Source organism: Rhodamnia argentea, chromosome 2, assembly GCF_020921035.1.
Source record: "Rhodamnia argentea isolate NSW1041297 chromosome 2, ASM2092103v1, whole genome shotgun sequence".
Taxonomy (NCBI): domain Eukaryota; kingdom Viridiplantae; phylum Streptophyta; class Magnoliopsida; order Myrtales; family Myrtaceae; genus Rhodamnia; species Rhodamnia argentea.
In genome coordinates, this window is record NC_063151.1 from 33,541,768 (window position 1) to 33,559,998 (window position 18,231).

The window sequence follows — 18,231 nt, forward strand, 5'->3', positions numbered from 1 at the left end:
TGTACGATCAAATAATATCAAAGGGTAGATACTAACTCTAAACACATCACGATCACTTCTCTTCCTACAAAAAAGCTGAGACCACCTCAATGAAAACGAATGCGATAGATCAAAGAAGCAGACGAACCAACCCAAGTAAATGTCTGGCAGTGAAGACAGATTTCGGGACCATGCTGTTTGTAATCCCGAATGAAAGTCGAACGTTGCACGGTCGGAACATTAAATGCAACAATCCAGTGAAATGGAGAAGGCAATCTCAGTGCCTCTCAGAGTGCTGCTAACTATTTGATGCCGGTTTTTTTCCACTCCAAACATCACAACCCTCTAGACAATGTTCTCGGGTGAATCCATCCCTGCACTTGAACAACTGTGAGGGAATTCACATAGGCTCCGCCACCTATGCATAGGTCAAGTGAACCGGTGACGGGTGCCTAGATCCGTTCGAAATTCCCGACAATTTAGACAATCACTAACTACATCACAACTTCTTGTGAGAGAATCTTATCATTAAGCTACGAATTCCTGGAAGACACACAATCGAACGCAAGCAAGCTCAACCAAGAACAATGTGACAGCAACTGAAGACCGGTTCTTACCTAAAAGATGCACTGCGGCCACATCAAGCAGATGCCATCTGGTCAAAAAGGTGAAAGCGGTAAAAACCAGCACTCCATATAATAAACTCGAATAATTCAACCACTTCCATTCGGCTTCTCCACGCAACAGCACGAATCACCGAGGGTTGAGGGAGATCAAGAAGGCGGGAGAGATGCGGCCTCATCGAACACACACAAGTATGCCAAACAAACACAGACTGAAAAGACGGCACTCCAAAAAGAACGGGGAATGTGGAAAATGTAAAATGCTGAAGTCGGAAGCTTGGGAGGAACCATAAAAGTACTCCGATAAAGCCCTCGAAGCGCTGTAATAAAGCCTGAATAAGCAGATCTACAAAGGAAACATCCCAAGAAAAACCTTTCTCATCACGGGACAGAGTACACAAATTTACATGTTCCCCACTAACAACCAAAACAAGCATACCAGTATTTACATGTTCAAAGCATCAGAACCAGCAAGAAAGATGTAAAAACTGCATTCAATTCAGTCATCTAGAAAAAGGAGAATGCTTCTTCCCAAGGTACATGAACTAAGCAAAGATCAACACACGAAACAACACGATGGCACGAATAGATCAATGCAATAGCAAATAGAAAGCAGCTCCACATTAAAACGGATTCATCCTGAAGAGCTCCAGAATACTCTTGAGAAGGAAAAACCGAACCATGCCTCTCACCAGGAACTTTAAACGTAGAGATCATTATACCAAGATTATCAAGATTCCTCCAACCGACTACAAAGGAGTCACTCTAAAAAGTGGAAGTCTGATAAATTAGATTTGAACACTAAAACCTGTAAGTTACTCGTAAATGGCGACCTTGAAAAAACGCATCTGCCAGCACCTACTAGTTCTGACACATGTCAACTTCAAGCACATTACATTCATGCACATCAAGAGCAAATGCAAACCATATTCAACAGTGAATAGAACAAAAAACAATACAGATGCCACACTATACACTAGTGTCTCCATGGCGACATCTTCCCACCCTCCCTAAAGTTCACACCCTCACCTAGAGCATCCAACATGGTACTCCAAATTCAAATTTTTCCAGATCACGCCTCTCATCGCCAGGAGGGGAAAACAAGGAATGACAACCATGTGGGGAAAAGGGGCCTAAAAAAAGATAAAACCCAAACCTCAAAATCCAAACCGATGAATTATTTAAAACAAAATGAAGACATGACATATAATTTACAAGGATTGACCATCGATCAAACTTTTCTCCACGAGAGAGGACGAACATGAGCATCAGAAACTTCTTACTCCCCAATATACACGAGAATATATCGTGTTTGGTTAACTATGATTGATTTGGTAGGCCTTCATCACCCAATAGGTCAATCTTGAACCTGTAGAGAAGCTTCTTCTTCTTTGAGGTTGGGTTATCAACTGTGAGCAACACTTTGCCAAGCTCCAAAACTTTGAAGGTTCCATGCACCACCGGCTCATCCGCAGGTGACATCTTCTTGGGCTTCTGGATATTAACTGTATATCCACCAGAGTTAGGCACAAACTCGGCACCATAACTGACTTCCCACCCAACAACACGGAGCTCCCAAACAATAACACATTTCTGCATTTCAAAGAATCTCAGTCACCAACACTAGCATGAGTAATCCATCCACTAGTTTTCTCATCACATATTCTGCAGAATATAGAATTAGAAAAACAGCATCCACAACAAGCAGAACTCAAGTATAAGATTGGATGAAAATATCTGTTTATACCTCATAGATTATGATTTCCACAATTTGTTTGGTCCCGGGCTTAATTGTCATCTCGGTTGCAGGGTCAGAAACAGTAAATTCAGGATTGCAATCACAATAATCTACACTCAAGCCGCCATACTGCACTGGGACTTGCTCAGGAGAAATGTACCTGCCAATCATACAAGCACAGTGTTTCGAATGTAACAAAGGCTCCAGAAGGAAACAATTACAACGTAATGAGTTCAAACGCTTTTGGATCTATTTACTTGAAAAGCATCTCCGCAGTTCTCGCAGGGCTTGCGAACACGAACTTGCTCTTGGTCCTCTGGGTCAAGAAAGGGCTCATCATCGCGTAAAATGCCAGATACCACCAGGGAACATTGATAAACACCTAACCAAGAACCCCATCATAACCCACAAAATTCATCAATTCAAACAACAGGACAGCTGAACATAGCTCATCAACCATGAAATCAACGTGTAACCGCAACGTACCTGCTTGGCCACGAACTCGGGATAGTTGTCCTGAAGCATCTGGAGAGCCTGCTTGGTGGCGATCCGGAGCTCACGCTTCCCCGGTCCCGGAGAATTCTTCAGATCGCTCACCTGAAAAATGGTGCAAATGCCACCCGGATTGAAATCGAGCTTCCGGATGCTTCTCTCCAAGAACTGCACCCTCCACCGCAAGAACTTAGCCCGCTTCTCATCGTCGCCGAACGTCTTCTGATACAGCTCCTTATTCTGAAACTCCCCATAGACGTTGTAGCAGACGGCATGGCCCTCCCGATCGTGGCCGTGCATGAACACGACCTTGTCAAGATCATCGCCGAGGTCTTCGTCCACGAGGGCGTCGATGCTGAACTGCTTTCGCCAGTGGACCGTGTTCCGCAGCATGACGAACGCGTCCTTGACCTTGAAGTCACGAGCCCGGAGGAACTTGAGCAGGACGACGTCCGTCCGCTCGTCCATGAGCAGCGGGATCCCCCAGATGGAGACTTCTCCGGCGGAGACGGAGGTTTCGCCGGTTTCGGGTTCTTGCTCCGGGGTTTGCTTGGAGAAAAACGTGTTGGTGTTGAGGGCTTCCTGGACGAGCTGCTTTAGCTCCTCCAGAGCCTTCCTCTCGGAATCGGAGAGATCGGCGACCTTGTTGCTCTCCTCTTTGAAGGAAGCGAAGGACTGAGGAGGGAGCTTCTGCGGCTCGGCTGGCGCCTCCAGCTTCTGAGTGGCGTCAACAGAGACCACAACCTCCTCGTGGGTCGGCGGCGATTTCTCGAGCGGCTCGGACTCCACCGCCGTGGTGGTCGTCACCACGGCCGACGGAGGCGGGGGCAGCTCTCCTTGCTCCGCCGGAGCATGCTCCCTCGGCGGCTCCGCCAGTGGGAACTCCTCCGTCGCTTGCGGCGGCGGCGTCGCGGCTACATCGGCCATTGCTGGAAGATTCCCTTTTTCTTCTTTGGGGGATAAGGCTGATGACGGATGGAGATGGGCTTGGCGGAAAATGGTAATGGGAGGTTTTGCAGCAACAAGACGAGAGAGAGAGAGACAGAGAGATGCTTTCTTTTTGAGGTGAAGGTGATGACAAATGAAGATGATAGTTCCAGACTAGGTTGGGGACGTGAAGTGGGGGCCTTCGTCTCGACCAGTCGGTTCGGTTCACTGTGGCGTTTATGTTCCGAGTGAGCACTGAGCAGACGGTCACAGTGACAGTGACGGTGACGGTGACGGTGACGGTGACGGTGACTGGAGAGCTCTGGAATCCTATGTTTCGGCGAAACGGTCAAAGACCGGACCGTCGCTTTTGTCCCGTTGTTCCCCTTTGTGTTTTTCCTCGTTCTTTGTCAGAACAAACGGAGGAGCCAAAAAGTCTGCCTCCTTGTCTCCGGAAGCACGTGGTTCTCCCGGAGGTTAAAATGTGTTCTGCCGAGTGAACCCCGAAAGTTTTCAGATGCTACCCCATCATTATGAGCCCACTCCATCGGACACCGTTGGACTTGTGGGCCCCGCAAGGTGCAACGGTTCAAGCAGGGCCGGGGTGGGGGTGGGGGGATTTACGATTATTTATCGACCGCAGGGCTGCACGCGTGACGGGGGGTAATTGAGGTAAATTTGGATGCTACATGGGCCAAAATAGAAATTGAAAGAATGGAAGAGAGAGAATCTGAGATGGAGCTCTAAACTGGTGGGCCATCGAGGGCCCAGTTATTGCGGGCTCGGAAAAGGCCCAAGAACGGAGGTTCGGGCAAGCCCTAGTAAGATTGCAGGAAGTAGGAATAGGAGGAGGGAGGAGGAGGAAGAAGATTAAGATTGCGATTGCATTAGCAAGCAATTGGCTCTCTCCTGCGGTCCGTCGAATCCATTTCGCGATTGTTTCAGCGGGGAAACGAAGAGAGGGACGACAGCTATGATGGCGGAGGACAAGAAAGAGATCGTACCAACTAAGTACGACGTGGACGCTAAGTGGGACCGGTGCGTCGATCTCACCGTCCGGCGATTCTTCTACTCTTCCTTGGCCGGCGTCTTCGGCGGCCTCCTCCTCTTCAGTACGTGCCCTCCCCCCCCTCCCCTTCGTTCTTCTGTTTTGTATCGTTCCGGATACCTGCAGTGACTGATTCGTCTTGTGCGCGCGAGACAGATTCGTACGAGGGTGCGTGTGTGCGTTTCGTTGCAAATGTGTCTGCTATCGCCGTGTTTTTCCCCGGCACATCACCAGTATTCTCGAATATTGTTCACATTTCTGTCTGGTGATCGCTTTTTGGTGAACTGGAGTTCTTTTGGATAGATGAGGTCATGACTGTCTTTGGCTCTCTCTTTCAATTTTGAGGTTCGGAATGTTTCTTCGTTGATGGAATTTCAGTTCTTCATCTCCCAACTTAGGATGTATTTTTTCATTTCAGCGGCATTTTCAAGAAGTAGAAATGGATACTGAATTCTGTGTTAGCATGTACATGGGTGCTTGTGCCTCTATAGAGCTCACTGTTTTTGTCGTGACAGGGAGCCCCGTGGCTAGATGGTCATCTCTAGCTTTTGGTGCTGGTTTGGGCATTGGGTCTGCTTACACAGAGTGTTCTCAGAAATTCAATGGATTTCCTACAAAGCCACCTACGAAGCCGCCTCCCAAGGCATCCGATGTTTCTGCTCATGAGACAGTAGTGGAGTCATCTCCTCAGGTCTCATTCTTTAAATTTTAACTCTATAAGATTTTGTTCTTTTAAATTTCTCTTTTAACATCACGCAAATTGCTTTTGTTTGCTTTTCTTTTTGTGTGCATGACAGTTAATTGTTATTTTGATCAGCTAATTCTGTGCTATTGGTGGGATATAGTAGTAGGGGATGGAATGAGGTAATGTATTATCATTCTTTTGTAGCATGCGCAGCATCTCAGGATGCATAGCAAGGACAAATATAACATTACCATACCAAGGGTTTTCTTACTTTTTTACTTTCCCACATGCCCTCAGGCTATGTAGGCAGAGTGCTAGTATGTACGACATTCATGACTGACTTTGCATTCAGACCTTTCTGGGCATTCCATGTGGCTAATAAGCAACAAGCCAAATTTACATCGTAGGATACAAACTCCTAAGGGCTTAGCATTTGAAAATGGTCCTGATGGACGTTGCAAGGTGTTTGCCCAATTTAAATATTTGAATTTATTTATCTTGTTCTAATTTATAAGATCGAATGTGTAATTTATACTGTATCATATGGAACTTGTAACTGGTTGAAATGTCAATTATCAATTGTTATGAACTTATTCTAATAGGCGTTACAACTCACTTAAAGTTGTGTGCTTATAATAATTTACTATTGAAGTGAGTGGTTCAACACTTCTATGAGAGTACAGTCGAAGATGGAGATTAGTTATAAAGGGACATTAAGTGATTTTGTGATGGTAGGAGGCATGGAATGGAGTTAGTTATAGAGCCTGCATTTGGTGAAGTGGATCTTTGGAGTGGCAATTAGATCTGCTTTAAGTTATCTAGTAAAGTATACTTAGTTTTGGTAACTGCCAAAAGAGGATGGCTTGGTGAAAGATTTTTATGGTGCAAAGGCAGTGCTGAAATGTGAATCATGTCATCTATCACTGTTCTTTGATAAATCATACCAGGAGCGTGATGGTTAAGCTAATGGGTGTCCCCTGGTTAACGTGGTTGACAGTGGTAGGAGAGCTGAGGGATGAAATGGTATTTGTTGTTGTGAGGAAATGGGAACATGAATTAGTTCGTCCTCTTTCTTTTCTGGGTTTATTCAGAAAGAAAAATACATGGAGTCTTTTGAGGGAGAAGAGTCCTTTCTTCCATATGGTTTGTTTGGTCATGTAATAGGATCTGTCCAAAGGGTTCTATCCCCTAAGGGTTTATTTTGTGTTAGTTTTTTTTTTTTTTTCCCTTTTTGTGGGTAGTAACCACCCATTGCTGTGGTGCCCACAAACAGAGCATTTATGTATGAAGATTGTCATGTTCTTTTACTGTATATTCTGCTTTGGTGTTGTGGTTTGTTTGGTTAGTTTGCTTAGTTTGCTTATATGTCTTTATTCCTTAAAAGGAATCTTATAGGACTTGGTCAACAAGAGCATAGTTTAAAGATTAGGATGTGATAGATGTGATAGAGGATGTTGCCGCAATGCCTATCAAGTATAAGTTTGAGTTAGCAGTAAGCACTAAGAAAGCATCATTTATATTTCGTTGGATGTATACATGAGATGCTATAAATTGGTAGGATTACTGTGCCCTTCCTTTATGTGTCTGAGCTGCCGGCAGAGATCCAAATTTGTTCCTACCAATTTAGACGAGAGTTTATGTTTCTTGGGTAGTATAGGAGTTCCAGTTCAATGTACAAAATGTCATATTTCTAATGCGGCTTTCTTGGCTGCCCACCAGTCAAATTTGATGCCAGTGAATCGACCGACCTTAACCTTATTTTCCTTTTTGAGACTGTATCGAAAAAGTTGGTACCTATGCGTATGCTCCGAAAGCTGACTGTCTATGTTGGTAGATATTCTTGATCAGTGGGATGAAATTTTCTGACTTTCTTCATTATGTTTTCCTCTGGGTTCCATGTCATACTTTTGGGTAATAATCATTCATACCTGTTCTATCGTATTGCCCACGAATGCTACTAGGAAGGGACTTGAATGTATTGTTTGTGTATATTCAGGGGTTTTCTTGTGAATTTTGTATCATGGATCTTATATCAATGCATGTTCTTCCCTTCTACTCTGCTATAGAATCGTAGGTTCCAGATCCTTTGAAGGTCCATTTCATTATACTCGTTGACTGTTATGTGAAGTTAGTCTTGACGTCTATAGTCTTCTTAATTGCCCGTGCATGCTCCTAGATAATTAAATCATATTGTTGTTCTTCTTCATTTTCTCATTTCATTTCTCAAACTACTTAAGACTCTTGACTTATGCGTTCTTGGGAGTAAGTTAGAATGGGTATGTGTCCAGGCGATCAAGAAGGCTTGGGAATTAAAAGTAGGAATGTTTCAGAACATCTAAAACTGATAATGTCGACCGAGCAATTTTGATTTATTGAATCCAGACCAAGATTGAAGCAGAAAATGCGTCAATCAATAGAAAAAATAAAACAGAATTTCTAGTTAATAATTGACCAGTTTGGTTTCCGCTTGGAAGAAAAACAAAGCCAACTTATTCATTTTGGTTTTGATTCCATTTGTTCCTGGATTAAACTTTACTTTGAAGCAGAACTTTATTTGTGTCTATTTTCTGTGTATAAGATAATTACTTCTAGCTACAAAATCATTTCATTTTTAAGTGAAAAGAACGCTCATGAAAACGGAAATATCGTTTCATTTTGGACTCTTTATTCATATATTAAGTTGATTTTAAATTGGGCATGTGAGAACATCTTATTAATGGCGTTATCAGACCATATTATTTTGGTTTAGGGTGCATGTTTAAGTTTATTGTTTTCTCTGTTGACTAAATGTTCTTCTTTCAAATCTTCTATAGGAAGGGCAAGACTGAGGACATCTACGACCTCGAATACACTCGATCTGTTGGACGGAGTTTTCTCAAATTGAGATTGTCGTTGGCCTTTTTTCCCCTGCTAGGGCTTTCGCTATGTGCTCCTAGCATGGTCTCCATGATGAAAGCTGTTGCAAATTTTATAATATGATTGTGTACCTCCCATTTTCACCCTGAAACTGAAATAATGGCTTTACATCATGTTGTGAATTTTGCATTTTCCCCCCTCTGATATGATTTAAGAGACAGGTGTTCCCCTTCCAATTTTGTGGAGCAACGTCTCTGAAGTCCTGTTATTTGCAAACTAGGACTTTAGTTGCTGGGAGCAAGTACTAGGTCCTCCCATGAGTAGCATATCATCATTTAATTAAGGAGAGAGTAAATCTAAGATGAGGAATCTCACAGATTGATCCATACTGAAAAGTTACATTGAGCACCAAGTTGCCAAGGAGATTGATGGCCCTCCGCTAGCCCCTTGGGTCTGTCACTGCATATCAACATCCTCACATCGTCCACCACCGTGAAGCAAAACTATACACGCTCCTAAGATGAGTTACCCGCGACTAGCTCATCATCCAGCCAGCTCCTCATGACCAGAAATGCCTGTTCTGCATCTTTATCTTCGTCCGGAGAATTGGGCTGGTGAGCAAATCCATGACCTCTTCCTTCGAAAATCACTACCCTTGATCCTCTACCGATACTATTCTCAATATCCCTCAACAAACTCACTGGACAAAGTGGATCTTCATCCCCTGAAATAAACAAGATCGGCACATTTATATTGCAAGCCGTGGATCTGTCGATCCTTGTACCGTAGAAGGAGACTCCAGCACTAAAATGATTGGACTCGTCTTTGGCCAGAATGTCTATTACTCGGCCACCGCCAAAACAGAATCCGATAACACCAAGCTTCTTGGAGATCCCCGCGGATAAAAGTTCATTGACCAGCCAATCTTTTGCCATTCCGATGTCCTTTGCGACCCTGTCTGGTTGTTGACCAGCATACCATTGCTCAAAGAGGTTCTTCGGCCTGTCTTTTGTCCATGGATCTCCACGAAATAAGTCTGGAAGCAGCACACTGCGATAAACCCGCAAAGTTCATATCAGTTTGGGGGTTGAGATAAAGGATTAACAAAAGAAGATCAATGAGAGAAGGACAAGCCCCGAGCTATAACACTTGGCTCCGTCTTTGTGGGAAAATCACAAATCAAACTGTTGTTTTCAGGTTATGTTACACATTTTATAAAGGTTCTCCTAGTTAGATCTTAAAACCAATAGTTTCACTAGCAATAACAAAGCAAGTCGACGTACTTGTAACCGTTACAAGCAACTCGATACGCAAACTCCCGCGTGGAGGAATCCTCAAATCCATATATATCGGACAAGAGCAGTATCCCAGTGCCATTGTTGTTTTTCACGGCCGTGAAAAGGTAAGCACGGATGAGATCGTCACCATCCCCCAGGGAAAGTTCCGTCCCATTGACCAATTCACATGCCTCGTCATTTTCGCTTTCGAGTTCTGCTAGGCTGCAGTATATCTTGTTTGAGGAAGGTTGTACTTCTGATTTCCATGCTTTCAACTTGGAAGCAATCTGAACACAGACTGAAGCTTCAGAGTTAGAAATCGCCACTATACAGAACGGACAGTGTACACAGGAGCTTACTATCACTTGTCGGGGATGAAAATTACCGGCACTACTCAAATGCAAGCGATGCTGCAGGTAAAGCTGCAGCAATCGTGACTAAAATATATGAATAAATGAAGGAATGTCTTGCATACTCTCTCAATTGATAAATATGCAGTCCCCTCTGTTAAAAAGTATCTAGAAGCGAGAAGTTTTGACTGTTCTGAGATTTAAAAGGCCCACAGAGGCATAGATAAGTTGAAGGTTTCTCTGAGAAAACTTAAACTTATTGGTTTAATATTAAATGTTAAACTGTCTTTTCATCTAACAGCTTAAGCTTTTATCACGGTTGGCAGTGGTCTCACAAAATCTCACATGCGATAAGAGCAGGAGATTCTAAGTTTGGATCTTCAGGCCCCTGTTTTCCTCCCCAACTAAATATGTCCACGCTTCTACTTTTATTTTTGTTATTAATTCTAATATCTGCAATAGCTAGTACTCAGATGATGAACATTTGATGCAACATCCATTAGTGCAGTCCACCATTAAAGTTTCTCAACATCTCATTGCACAGATAAAGCAGACTTTGGATTCAGCATAAATTGATCTGAGCAGTGGAGCACAAAACTCAGCAAAGAAAATGTTTTTGAATGTTTGAACGCTGCTGCATTGGATATGAACCAACTGTAGAACCAACTGTAATCTACGGCGAGACTGCGAAAATACAGCTTCCTCATGACAGTATCAAGGAATGCTGCTGTGATGGCTTGATTCTAAGGCATGAGAAAAGAAACGTATATCTCCACAGGGCAAGTCATTATCTCATAGCTAAGCCAGTCATCAAAGGAACAATCGGTGCTCCAGTTGGCATTTTATCCTATAGGCATATGTATGAACATCTGGTTGCCCCCTTCAGCTCCTGTGTTCATCTCCTCCCCAAAGCTAAACAGCATGCGGCCATGCTAAAGCGATAGTACATTCGAATGAAGTATGCAAGAAAAATAGGATGCAGCGTGGATCGCTGATGAAGACAAAAATGATCTGAAGTTCACGTAGTTGTGGAATCATGCAGTGCTAAACATGACATAATTGCTGAACAACAAGACAACTTTTGAATCAAGCAGTCCATTGGAATCATGCAAATCCTATCTCATCCGAACTTAAAGATCAGCCCCTCCATGTCTGTGTTTCAAGAACCAAAATGGAGGGGCAGAACCAGCGAGCCTTTTCAATTGCGTAAGTAGGTTTATTCACTACTCGTAGAATGCCCTAACAGATTGGATCGAAAGGAGAATGGTGTCCTGCTCCGGTAAAAGGTAAATATTTCATTGGAAACTCTCCGGATAAACGCACTTCTATCCTGTAAATATCTGGTTTGCTTTTCCCAGTTATTCGACCAGTAACAATAGCCAAATCTGGAGTATATCCAAAGTAGCGCTCACCTCTGATGCTTTGTTTAGGTTCTGAGCTGATATCCCCAACCCAATCCCTCTTCTGTTTGAAGACAGAAACGTCATCAACTACATTTAGGGGGAAACCAAGTGCAGAATCAATTTCACCTAAAGTTTCTAATAAAAATGACGACTGATCATGCTTCAAGATACCCATTAAGCATCTTAATAAAGAAATAAGAAATGGATTCTCTGACGACCTCAGCAACGGATTCCGCCTGTTATTTGTGACAACCATGAGTAGATTGGATCTCTCTCTCTCTCTCTCTCTCTCTCTCTCAGCCTCTTTCCATCCGTGAATGTTCAAGTTCAGCATTTACTAATTGAAGTTCCTATCATCATAGCACTTCATGAATACATAAGTTCTTATCACCATCCCTCCCCCCCTGACCACACCCTCACACACCCCACACCCAGAACAAGAACTCACATTCCCTGATCATTTGGCAGCGCTGCTTCCTAAAAGATCTGTCAAAGAGTGTTTTACGGCCGAAATGTTTCTATACCAATTACAAACTGAAAGAACATGATAAAGGGTGGGTTCCCGAGAAAAAAAGGAAAAAAGAAACTGACGAACAGAAGTAAAAGCAAAGGGAAACAACCAGTAGCAAGAACAACGACTGAAGAAACAGCGGTGAAGCGGTTGAACTTACAGGAGAGAAGAGAGAAGAGGGTTGATTAGAGGGTCGAAACCCAAACGAGGAGCGTCGGAGGCAGAAGACGAGGTTCTTGTTGGAACCGACGGCGCTGACCGAGGCATGGAAGTGAGGGGCGTTCACCGAGGAAGCCATCTCTCTCTGTCTCTCTCTGTGCGAGGGGAGAAGCGCTGATAGCCAAAGCTTTCGAACTGAATTGAACCGGAGATTAATGGGAATATCTTTCTGTGGCCCCCACATTAGAACCGGTCACCGGTAACGAGAAATATCCGAAGGTCCTTCTGCTCACCACCACCCCTTCTCTGTTCTCATGGCCCCGGCCCCGGCCCCCTTTTCTTGTCATGTAAGACATTTTTCATTTCTCCTTTTCTCTAACCCAAAAACAAACAAATTACAAAATAATAATAATAATAATAATAAATACAAAATGTCTACCTTCTCCGGACACTGACGTGGTCGAGGTTGGCCGTCGATCCCACCGCTTGCCACTACCGAGTGCGGGTTGGCCGACCCTCACCTACACTTGAAGAGGGGTAAATTGCTTCCCGTCAACCGTGGATGGCGGTGGCAGCAATTGCCCCTCTCCCATTTCTGTAAACTTAATTACTTATGTAACTTGACATTATCATGGCATGACAATCTCGTTAGTTGATAATGTTATATAAGCAAAACTGGCCGTAATTGACGAAAAGACCCGATTGCATAATTTGAGTTGTGAAATTATCAACTAAAGAAGACTCAAACACTTTATTTGTTTTGCAAAAAATGAATGATTTAAAAAATATTCTTTTGGCATTAATGAAAAATATTGTCATTATCACGGCAATTTAAATCTAAATATTTTTGACGAAAATATTTTGAATTTATTCATTTTCATAAGCGATACAAGTAACCGTTTTTTGAAAAATATTTTTCAAATCATCTATTTTTCTCAAAATAAACGAAAACTTATTTATAATATGTGTAGTAGCCGTGAACACATGTATTGCATGGCTATAATAATAAGTTAATAACACCAACTATGTCACTTTAGCCTTCTTTTACAGCAAATTGATTGGACTTGAGTATAACCATTACGATTAGATTTTTTATTTCTCGTTATAGTTACTTTTGGCAACATCAAAACTCAGTAAGGAAGTTACCAATTTAAAGAAACAGAGCAAATTCAAAAAGAGTAAAGCTTACGCTGCACTTTTTTCTCTTTGCAATTCTGAAAGAACTGTATTCATATCTGCATTTGAGGTCACCTTTCTTTACAGCTTTGAAAATAACCATGACTTGTGACTCACACACCACACGGCCAACTCTATACATGCTCAGATGGGTCAATCTTCCACTATTAAAACATGCAAATCGCAACAGTTTGGAGACAAAATTGAGCGGCAACGTGGTATCCTCTGCTGGAATCCAGAATCCTTCACTATACCAGATGAAAAGAATGTTACAAACTCTTTTCTTCTTGTTAGTTAGGTCCAAACTATAACGCATGAAAAGAGTCGGCCATCCCGCCTCTGCCGGAAGTTGACTACAAGTGTACTTATGAAAGTTGATCAAACCTTGTCAGGCTTTTGGGACTGCGGAGCATTGCATTATGTCATAGGAACACGTGCACTTCATCAATCTATAGATATGCTGATGTCAAGAAATTAATAGCTCTCGACATCAATATATTGCTGCTGTCCTCTAGCGGGACACCAAGAAGGGCCGGTTGAAAGGTATTTAGCTTGCTACATCTCGAGAGACTGGATAGCAAGCTTTGCCGCAACTATTGAAATGTTCTCCTTCACTAAAACTAGTGAGTCTTCTAGCCTCTTGAGTGTTTCTTTAGTATCCATTGCCCTTAACTTCTCTTGTTGCAGCTTGAGCAGCTCCAATTCAGTTGATCCTGCCAAAAGTGACAAACCTAGTTGTTTTCACTATTCGCCACTTGCATGTTAGGTAATGGTTCTCTATTGTTCTAAGTACGCCTTGATAAAGCAATCAAATACTCAAAATATAAAGCGAATATGATAACAACATTCTCTTTGCAATTCTTGATTTGAGTCTGCAACTTCTGTTTCCAAAATAAACACTACTTAATACCTTCAAGAAAACGGAGAAATTCCCTACATGAGTGTGGTTTGTATCAGCTTTTCTTTTGTAAAGACCCATTTCAGCGTGTTTCATAGGACTACTTGTGGGTCTCATGCATTTTAGCTCACCGGTTCATTGGATCTCTCTTTGAGCTAAGAGTAGGCAATTGCAATTCCATCAATTCTAACACAAAGAATTCCTAATCACACTTTTGAGCATTGGAATTTTCTACTTTTTACAACTTATCAATGTAGAACACTAGTGTTGTGTAATAGCATCCAATCCTAGGGCATCATCCTCAAGGAAAATCAAAGCAAATAGAACTCTAAATTAGTAAACAGTTGCCCTAGTCAAATATTGCAAATGTGAAAAGTGAGACTAAAGTTCTAGTAGGTCAAATTGTACGGAAGTTTATTTCTGCCTAAAGTAAGATAATGAAAAGAGAAGATTTGAGCTGAAATAAAAGGATTCTATTTTTCAGGTTCTTAATCTCAGTTAAAGGGCAACTCCTATGTCAAATGCCATTAAAAAAAAATATACAGAACCTTCGCTAATTACATATTGAAAAGTTGTAGTAGAAAGTTGAAAAAGAGACATTGCCTGACACGGGCTGCAGGGCTGCAAAGGAAACTCGCTCAGCCAATGAAGGAATGAAACTCTCGTCACACCCTACTGATGGTGTGTTTTCAGACCACCTTAGAGAGTTTGCAGTATGTGTTTGCAAGAGTGCCTCCTTGGGAGCCTAACGAAATAAAATTAATGAACATACATTTCATGAAACCCCAGGTGGTAGCTGGAGCACTGTGGTCAATCTGAATGCAGATAGAGAATAACACAATATCATGTACAAACACAAAAGATTGAGCAGGATAAAGCTAGCTTGTAACCACCACCCAGGACCCGTTGCATGACGAAGTAACCCAGAATAATGTTAATATATGTCTTCCAGGATGGCAAATGAACAGGACATTTGCCAAAAAGTGCAAAAGCAAAGACACAGTACTCCAGCTTCTTGTCCAGCTCACAGTAGATTGTCGGGTTGTGTGTCTGCCCATACACACACACATTCATTTATTTATATTGAGGCTTAGAATTTTGTAGGAGTATAAACATGTGGTCTACTGTTACTCAATTGGCAGCTGAGTCTAGAAGTAAAGCTCACTCATGGTACCCTTTATCATTGATGCACTTTTAATTCCTTGGATAAATTCCAACTCTTGAAGGAAAAACCTAGCTAGTATCTGCCCTACAGAACGCTCAGTTTGTACTTCTCTTGTGTCTGATTATCTTCTTTCCATTCACAGCAAGAGGGTATGCAAAAAGAGAGGTAGGTTAGAAGAAGCAATGATTTCTCGTAGATCATGCAGCATGATAACAATGACCATGAAAGTACTCCTACATGGAAGAACATAAGATGTACAACCCGGTATTTCTTCATTCTAGTTGATTCCTTGAAGGATTAGAACACCGACTGAAACATTCCAAGGGAGAGTAATATACCTTGAGTTTAATTTCCAGCTTAATTAAATCGCAAAGAGACTCTTTTAATTGATCCACTTTTGAGCTAGTTTCACTAGGATTTTCAGCAATTGAGTCCTGCAATGGTATGACTAGACCTTTCAAGTAAGGTTCTGCCTGCAAGTAATTGTAAGCAAGTTAAACTGAGAAAAAAATAGAGTACAGCTATACTAACTCAGCACACCTTAAAATGGCAAAAAAAAAAAAAAAGGACTCAAGACACATCCAAAAAACATATTAATAGTTTCACAGCCAGCCATCAGAGCTCTCCAAATCAAGCATACACGATGCAGAAGTATGGCCATTGCATTCTAGATGCAGAGGAAGCTCCAGTACTCCATCAAGTGGACATATTTAGAGAACAAGAGAATTTCCGTCTTGGGAATGAACATATGACATGTCTAAATCATGCCAACTTGACATAGACCTTCTCAGCAAACTTTCATAGTACTCATGCCGTGAATATATGCAAGGTAGCCTCCAGTCTTCCTTCTGCCATACTCGATAGAAAAGAGTATCCTTCCGAAACTAGTGTTGAAGGGACATTGAAATTGCAGGAGGAGGATATTCTTAAAACAGCAAGTGTGCACACAACAGTTTTGAAGAAGGAAAATAGAAACATAAACTTTGCAACAAAAAATTTGCTGGGTACGTCAAAGTACAAATAACAATAAAGAAATCAGGCTGAAACAGAGCAGAAATATTCACGAACTGCTTGCCTGTATAAAGTTTAGAAGTTTGACACGGCAAACTCCTCGTATAGAAACTAGTGCTCCAACATCTAGCTGTTCAACCTGCAGAGCACTGAAACTTCATTTAAATGTCATATCTTCCATATTCAGATTCTAAGAATTCTGATCTATTCCATCCTTTTTCAGTAGAAGCTGACCTTCTCTATCAAAACCAGGCAACCATATTTGGCCGCAAATGATGTCCCATCCGATGAACCAGGTATATTTATGGGCTCGAGTACGAAATGCACAAAGAGATTCTTCCTTGACAGAGACTGTAAGAAATAAAATCCTCATTAAACTTCCGAATATGAATGCATAAAGTTAAAACAACATTTACCATCAAATGAGACACTCTTGCTTGATATATGCAAGGCCATATAGGACAGCCCTCTTTGAGTGAATTGCCGATCACTCACGCTGATCTGGAGCTCTCAAATTAAAGATGAGCAGACACGTTATGATAAAATAGATTCACTATTAGGTGATCAAGGATATAACAACATATCTTTGGCATTAACAAATTCATATTTTAGGTGAAAAATCCTGAACTGTCAACTCTTGTATAAAAGACATGGAACTGAATTCCTGTTAATAACGACGATGAGGAACAAAGGGCAAGGAAGATGATGCTGATACTATACCTCCTCCAGCAGGGCTAAATATATAGCCTCATACAAATGTAGTACTTTACTCTCGGAGGGAACAAGTACCTGCATTTTAATTGACAAAGGTAAGTAGTAGGCCATTCTTAGCTAGAAACAGAATATTTGGTGTCTGATTGGAGTTCAGGAGGTTGTATCAACCGAACAACACCGAGAGACATGCAATGATGAACAATCTTAATAGAGCTGTGTTCATATATGGGCATCATCCATGATAAAATGACAAAAAAATTAGAGAGAAAATTTCTATGATTCCAAATTTATATGAAATCTCGGCCTTAGGGCATAATTAATCGATAAATTTTCAGACTCAAAGCAAATATGGATAAGCTCTGTCCATTTACTTTTTCATGTTAATCCGCCCTGCTTCTGGAGGACTTGAACAACAATTTGCAACTGGCAGTTCCATATATATTTCTGTCAATTCCAGCAGCAAAGGCAACACAATTCAACAAAGTAAAGAAACGCACAAAGTCAGAAGCATCCTAAGTTAGGGAGACTAAGCAACTACACTACCGAGCTAAATGCTTATGGACAGTAAAAAATACACGTCAAGGTACACAATTTAAGTAAAATAAATTTCAAGACTTTCAGAAAAGACACTACCCACGAGTTAAAAAAGGCTTAACAACCTCAGTCGACCACAATACGCGGGACAGAAGAGCATAGAGAGCGGCCACGATACAGTTCACTACTGACCTCGTTCACATTGAAAGGGAGGAGAGGGAGCTCCAAAGAAGAAGAAGAAGAAGAAGAAGAAGAAGCGCTGGGAAATAGACGGCGACCCCGTCTGGGGCGCTTCCTCCCGGGGAACAGTTTCGCGGAATCGAAGGAATGAGAAAGAGGGTGACGAAGTTGCAGCGAGAGGGGTTTGAGCGGGACGATTGGGGTCGGAGATACCGGGCGAAGAAGAGTTGGGGTGTCGATGAGAAGGCACCGAATCGAGGGGTTCACGCGGAGACCAGCGACTGGGTAGTGACCGAAAGTCATAGGAAGCGAAGCGCTCGAGGGATTCTCGTAGCAGAGAGGGCGAGTGAGAACGACGACGGTGATGACTGACGGAGGTGATATGGTTTGGATAACTTTTGGCGGTAATGAAGTGCTCCTGTCGGTGACACGAGTACCATTAGAAAGGCACTTTGCCAAAGTAAGCAATACTTCGATTTTCATCGGTTGATTGGGGTTGATACAA

General features: G+C 42.2%; 4 protein-coding genes across 4 annotated transcripts; 1 reads left to right on the forward strand and 3 right to left on the reverse strand.

Annotated features, from left to right (window-relative positions):
* Positions 1–1,477: 1,477 nt before the first annotated feature.
* On the reverse strand, positions 1,478–3,913 carry LOC115735117 (patellin-3). Its single transcript, XM_030666219.2, has 4 exons — positions 2,827–3,913; positions 2,598–2,722; positions 2,350–2,500; positions 1,478–2,195 (listed from the first exon to the last, which is right to left on the reverse strand). Exons 1-4 carry the CDS (start codon positions 3,757–3,759, stop codon positions 1,923–1,925), a joined length of 1,482 nt encoding a protein of 493 aa, XP_030522079.1. The 5' UTR covers positions 3,760–3,913; the 3' UTR covers positions 1,478–1,922.
* A 657-nt stretch (positions 3,914–4,570) lies between these two features.
* On the forward strand, positions 4,571–8,584 carry LOC115735438 (MICOS complex subunit Mic10). The gene is made up of 3 exons (XM_030666679.2): positions 4,571–4,871; positions 5,323–5,498; positions 8,306–8,584. Exons 1-3 carry the CDS (start codon positions 4,733–4,735, stop codon positions 8,318–8,320), a joined length of 330 nt encoding a protein of 109 aa, XP_030522539.1. The 5' UTR covers positions 4,571–4,732; the 3' UTR covers positions 8,321–8,584.
* Positions 8,585–8,650: 66 nt separating this feature from the next.
* On the reverse strand, positions 8,651–12,353 carry LOC115735433 (carboxymethylenebutenolidase homolog). Its single transcript, XM_030666666.2, has 3 exons — positions 12,050–12,353; positions 9,632–9,912; positions 8,651–9,398 (listed from the first exon to the last, which is right to left on the reverse strand). Exons 1-3 carry the CDS (start codon positions 12,290–12,292, stop codon positions 8,864–8,866), a joined length of 1,059 nt encoding a protein of 352 aa, XP_030522526.1. The 5' UTR covers positions 12,293–12,353; the 3' UTR covers positions 8,651–8,863.
* Positions 12,354–13,440: 1,087 nt separating this feature from the next.
* On the reverse strand, positions 13,441–18,057 carry LOC115739139. Its single transcript, XM_030672092.2, has 7 exons — positions 17,739–18,057; positions 17,019–17,087; positions 16,533–16,649; positions 16,363–16,437; positions 15,626–15,760; positions 14,726–14,867; positions 13,441–13,937 (listed from the first exon to the last, which is right to left on the reverse strand). Exons 1-7 carry the CDS (start codon positions 18,027–18,029, stop codon positions 13,780–13,782), a joined length of 987 nt encoding a protein of 328 aa, XP_030527952.1. The 5' UTR covers positions 18,030–18,057; the 3' UTR covers positions 13,441–13,779.
* Between the last annotated feature and the right edge of the window lie 174 nt (positions 18,058–18,231).

Coding starts and splice junctions, on each gene's coding strand:
- LOC115735117 (XM_030666219.2), bottom strand. CDS start 3,759: ATGGCCGATGTAGCCGCGACGCCGCCGCCGCAAGCGACGGAGGAGTTC. Junction 2,723..2,826: donor CCGAGTTCGTGGCCAAGCAG/GTACGTTGCGGT, acceptor GTTCTTGGTTAG/GTGTTTATCAATGTTCCCTG. Junction 2,196..2,349: donor TGGAAATCATAATCTATGAG/GTATAAACAGAT, acceptor TTTGAAATGCAG/AAATGTGTTATTGTTTGGGA.
- LOC115735438 (XM_030666679.2), top strand. CDS start 4,733: ATGATGGCGGAGGACAAGAAAGAGATCGTACCAACTAAGTACGACGTG. Junction 4,872..5,322: donor CGGCGGCCTCCTCCTCTTCA/GTACGTGCCCTC, acceptor TTGTCGTGACAG/GGAGCCCCGTGGCTAGATGG.
- LOC115739139 (XM_030672092.2), bottom strand. CDS start 18,029: ATGACTTTCGGTCACTACCCAGTCGCTGGTCTCCGCGTGAACCCCTCG. Junction 16,650..17,018: donor ATTTAGCCCTGCTGGAGGAG/GTATAGTATCAG, acceptor TATTTCTTACAG/TCTCTGTCAAGGAAGAATCT. Junction 13,938..14,725: donor AGCCCTGCAGCCCGTGTCAG/GCAATGTCTCTT, acceptor CACTTTTGGCAG/GATCAACTGAATTGGAGCTG.
- LOC115735433 (XM_030666666.2), bottom strand. CDS start 12,292: ATGTGGGGGCCACAGAAAGATATTCCCATTAATCTCCGGTTCAATTCA. Junction 9,913..12,049: donor CCTCTTCTCTCTTCTCTCCT/GTAAGTTCAACC, acceptor GTCTGTGTTCAG/ATTGCTTCCAAGTTGAAAGC. Junction 9,399..9,631: donor GTTGCTTGTAACGGTTACAA/GTACGTCGACTT, acceptor GGTTTATCGCAG/TGTGCTGCTTCCAGACTTAT.